General features: G+C 38.2%; 2 protein-coding genes across 3 annotated transcripts in view; both read right to left on the bottom strand.

Annotated features, from left to right (window-relative positions):
* RASGEF1B (RasGEF domain family, member 1B) overlaps positions 1–4,073 on the bottom strand; it is a 548,743-nt gene that overhangs the window by 127,014 nt on the left and 417,656 nt on the right. The window lies entirely within an intron of this gene.
* Positions 2,001–2,973, bottom strand: LOC102242794 (succinate dehydrogenase [ubiquinone] iron-sulfur subunit, mitochondrial). Its single transcript, XM_005857449.2, has one exon. It carries the CDS (start codon positions 2,940–2,942, stop codon positions 2,100–2,102), a length of 843 nt encoding a protein of 280 aa, XP_005857511.1. The 5' UTR covers positions 2,943–2,973; the 3' UTR covers positions 2,001–2,099.

Here is a 4,073-nt window from a genome sequence, read left to right as displayed (position 1 = left end):
CCCTGATCGCCTGATCGGCCCTGCTCTGTGCATGACAGGTGGTGGTACCCCAACCCCCTGATCGGCCCTGCTCTGTGCGGGTGGTGCCGCCATCAGGGGGCAGATGCTCAATGCAAGAGCTGTCCCCGGTGGTTTGTGGTCAGTGTGCTCCCACAGGGGGAGCGCTGCTCAGCCAGGAGCCAGGCTCAAGGCTGGCAGGCGCAGCAGGGGCGGTGGGAGTCTCTCCTGCCTCCACAGCAGTCCCCCCTCCCCCCCAGTGCATGAATGTCATGCGCCGGGCCTCTAGTATATATATGGATGGATATATATATATTTTTTTTAATTTTTATTTCCCTCCATTTTTATACAAATGGAAGCCTACTATACATATTATAATGCAACTCAGTTTATTCACTTAACAATATATAATAGAGAGAATTCCAGTAAGTACTTATAAATTTCCCTGTTGCATAGAACTCCATTTTATTAATATACCATAACTCTGGAAACTTTATATCTTAAAAATTACTGAAGAGTCTAATAATATTTTCTTATTTATATTGATATTTATGTAACATATTATACTGGTATATGTCTATGTATTCTAAATTACTTCTGAAAAAATTGAAACATATTAATTAATTTAAAATGGCAGTTATAAATACTTTTTCTGGAAATTAACTATATTTTCCAGATTTAGTGTGAAAAATGACATTGCTTTATAATTTTGTAAATCCCTTTAATGTTTGGCTTAATTAAATACAAACAAATTCTCATATTTCCTTTTGTATTTAATCTGTTGCAAAATGTTGTTTGGGTTGAAATATATAAAGAAAATCTGGTCTTACATAGATATATAGTTGAAAAAGGGAGGAGTATTTTAATAACCCCTCCAGATAATTGTGAATATTCTCTGACTACATTAAAACTCAACAAAGCCATAGCTTCTTAAAGGTTAGTTACAATATAAGTTCTGAAACCACATTAATAAACTTTTCCTTCTTTGTTACATTAAAGTCTATTGGACTGTCCTACACTTTTTTAAAAATTGAGGTATAATTGACATACAACATTATATTAGTTTCAGGTGTACAAAATAGTCATTCAATATTTATATGTATTGTGAAATGGTCACCACAATAAATCTAGTTATCATATACACTATACATAGTAACAGATTTTTTTTCTTGTGATAAGAACTTTTAAGATCTACTCTCTTTGCAGTTTTCAAATATGATATACAGTATTATGAACTATTGATCTAATCCACACTTTGAATGGATCACTTATGTATTCAGGATTATGTAACATCATGCATTAATTATTTGGAAAATAGAATTCACTGAGTTATGCAAATCTTTTAAATGTTGACCTATTTTATTATGTTATATCACAAAATAATACTCACTAATATCACTATCAATTTTCACAGAAAAACCTTCAAGTATTGAGAACTTGTCAAATTCCTGATGGCTTTCTAAAATTCTAATTTTCTCTTGAAAGCTCAAATTTTACCATTGGCAAGAAATGTGATCCATTGTTTTCCTTGACGTGGTAAGTTCACTTTATTTATTTTTGAGGAAGTATCTGCCAAATTCCCAATTCTGAATAACTACATTTTACCCATCAGTCAGTTTTTCATGTGAAATGTTCCATTATTACAACTCAAATAATTGCATAAGTGCTTTTCCTTGAGATAATCCCCCTACTTTGGTACCCAGCTATGCTTTTTGTATGCTTCCTATTTTGTCACACAAAATACTGAAAGACAAGTACTCAAGGGTCGTCAAAATTTAATGAAGTTGGTCATTTATACTGCTTCATCAAGGGTATTCGGAAGTAAAACTGGCTTTTTCTTTCCTTTTATTAATGGACATGAATGGGGGTGAAGAATGTAATTAATGACTAGCAGCATAGTTTAGTGCCACTGGCTTGATTCTGCTAAGGCACCAGAATTTTTACCTGCCATTGGTTGGAGTTTTTTTTTTTGTTAATAAAGTAGAATAACATTTATTTTTTTCTTAAAACTTTATTTTCCATGCTGTAATCATGGAAACTCAAATTAGATATAAATTATGTCCAGCTGAGCTAGTTACAGGTCATGGTTAGCATGAGAAGAGTTATGCAGGAGCTTTCTTTTTCTTGTAGGTTACCATCATTTTCTTGATTTCAGCAATCGCTTTCCCTGGATTCAGCCCCTTGGGACAGGTCCTTGTGCAGTTCATGACGGTGCGGCAGCGGTAGAGAGAGAAGGGGTCCTGCAGCTTGGCCAGGCGCTCCTCCGTGAACTCGTCTCTGGAGTCGATCATCCAGCGATAGGCCTGCATGAGCACCGCAGGTCCCAAGTATCTGTCTCCATTCCACCAGTAGCTGGGGCAGCTGGTGCTGCAGCAGGCACAGAGGATGCACTCGTACAGCCCATCCAGTTTATCTCGATCTTCTATGGACTGCAGATACTGCTGTTTGCCTTCCTGGGATTCATCCTTCTTCTTCAAATAAGGCTCAATGGATTTGTACTGAGCATAGAAGTGGCTCAAATCAGGAACCAGATCCTTTATCACATACATATGTGGAAGAGGGTAGATTTTTGAGACTTTGTTGAGGTTGGTGTCAATCCTCCGGGTGCAAGCTAGAGTGTTGCCTCCATTGATGTTCATTGCACAGGAGCCACAGATCCCTTCCCTGCAAGATCTTCGGAAGGTCAAGGTAGAATCCATTTCATTCTTAATCTTGATTAAAGCATCCAACACCATAGGACCACATTTATTCAAATCAATTTCGTAAGTTTGCATACGAGGTTTATCTCCAGTTTTGTCTGGATCCCATCGGTAGATGGCAAATTTCTTGATTCGGGGAGCGGTGGCAGCAGCTGTCTGGGCCCCTCGGCAGGCCTGCAGGCAGGCTCCGCCGAGGGCCGCTGCGGGGAACCGGCGCCTCAAGGACACTCTGGCCACTGCTGCCATCTTGGCTTCTAACCTGCTATTGTTTTTATCACTGTGAATGTCAAAACAATGAAAAAAAAATGAATAATGTCTTAGTATTATTAATAAAATAGCTTTGACCTCACAGTCAATCCCAGGGGTTTGTAGTGACATTTTGAGAAATGCTGTCATTTCTTATTTTTTAAAAAATATTTTTATTGATTTTAATTTTATTTATTTTGTTAGAGAGAGAGTAAGGGAGAAAGAGAAACATTGATGTAAGAATGAAACATTGATCGGTTGCCTCCTAGGGATCAAACCCACAACCTAAGTATAGTATATGGCCTAACTAAAATCAAACCCACAACCGTTTGGTGCACAGGATGATGCTCCAAGCAATTGATCCACCTGGGGATAACTGTATTAACAGAGAAACTATATCATTTAATCATTCAAAGTTATCTTCTGAGGAACCTACTATATTCACTACATGGTATTAATACTAGGCATTGCAGAGACAGTCAAAATGCATTAAGGGCAGATTCTGACTGCAAGATTACTAACAGTGGTTGAGAAGCTTTTGCCAAGAAAACAACTGCAAAGACCACATCCAACTCTCTAACTTTAAGAATGGAGAGTAGATTGGGGTAAAGTCATGCAATTACGTGGTCTTTTATCTGACTAATAATTAAGGTGACTATATAGTCCTGGGTTTACGTAATTAACAGTACCTCCTTTCACTTTCAAAAGTATCCCAGTTTTGGCAATAAATTTCATAGTCATGTATGAATAATGCCTTTGAATTTCCCCATAGTCTCATCTTATCATTGAGTCTTTGACGTACCCCACCAAGAACCTTAAGTAGAAAACAAACATTTATCAGCACTTAATGTATGTCCCATGTACCTTCTATACAGATTTTATTCTATACAGCAGTGCCTTGACTTACGAGTGTCCCGACTAACGAGTTTTTCAAGATACGAGCAGTCTCTCGGATGATTTTTTGCTTTGAGTTGCAAGCTAAAATTTGGGTTACGAGCCCGCTTCAGATACCCCACCGCCAGTTGGCGCAGCGAACGTCACAGTGAACGCCACAACATCAGCCCAGCATCACGTGTCTCACTCGTTCACTTTAAGCGGTTAGCTCTTAGTTGAAGCATCAGTGTTGTGCTC

The sequence above is a fragment of the Myotis brandtii genome, unplaced genomic scaffold, assembly GCF_000412655.1.
Source record: "Myotis brandtii unplaced genomic scaffold, ASM41265v1 scaffold111, whole genome shotgun sequence".
Taxonomy (NCBI): domain Eukaryota; kingdom Metazoa; phylum Chordata; class Mammalia; order Chiroptera; family Vespertilionidae; genus Myotis; species Myotis brandtii.
This window is presented reverse-complemented; position numbering and strand designations above follow the sequence as displayed.

Excerpts from the sequence above, each read along its gene's own strand:
- LOC102242794 (XM_005857449.2), bottom strand. The coding sequence starts at position 2,942 with ATGGCAGCAGTGGCCAGAGTGTCCTTGAGGCGCCGGTTCCCCGCAGCG.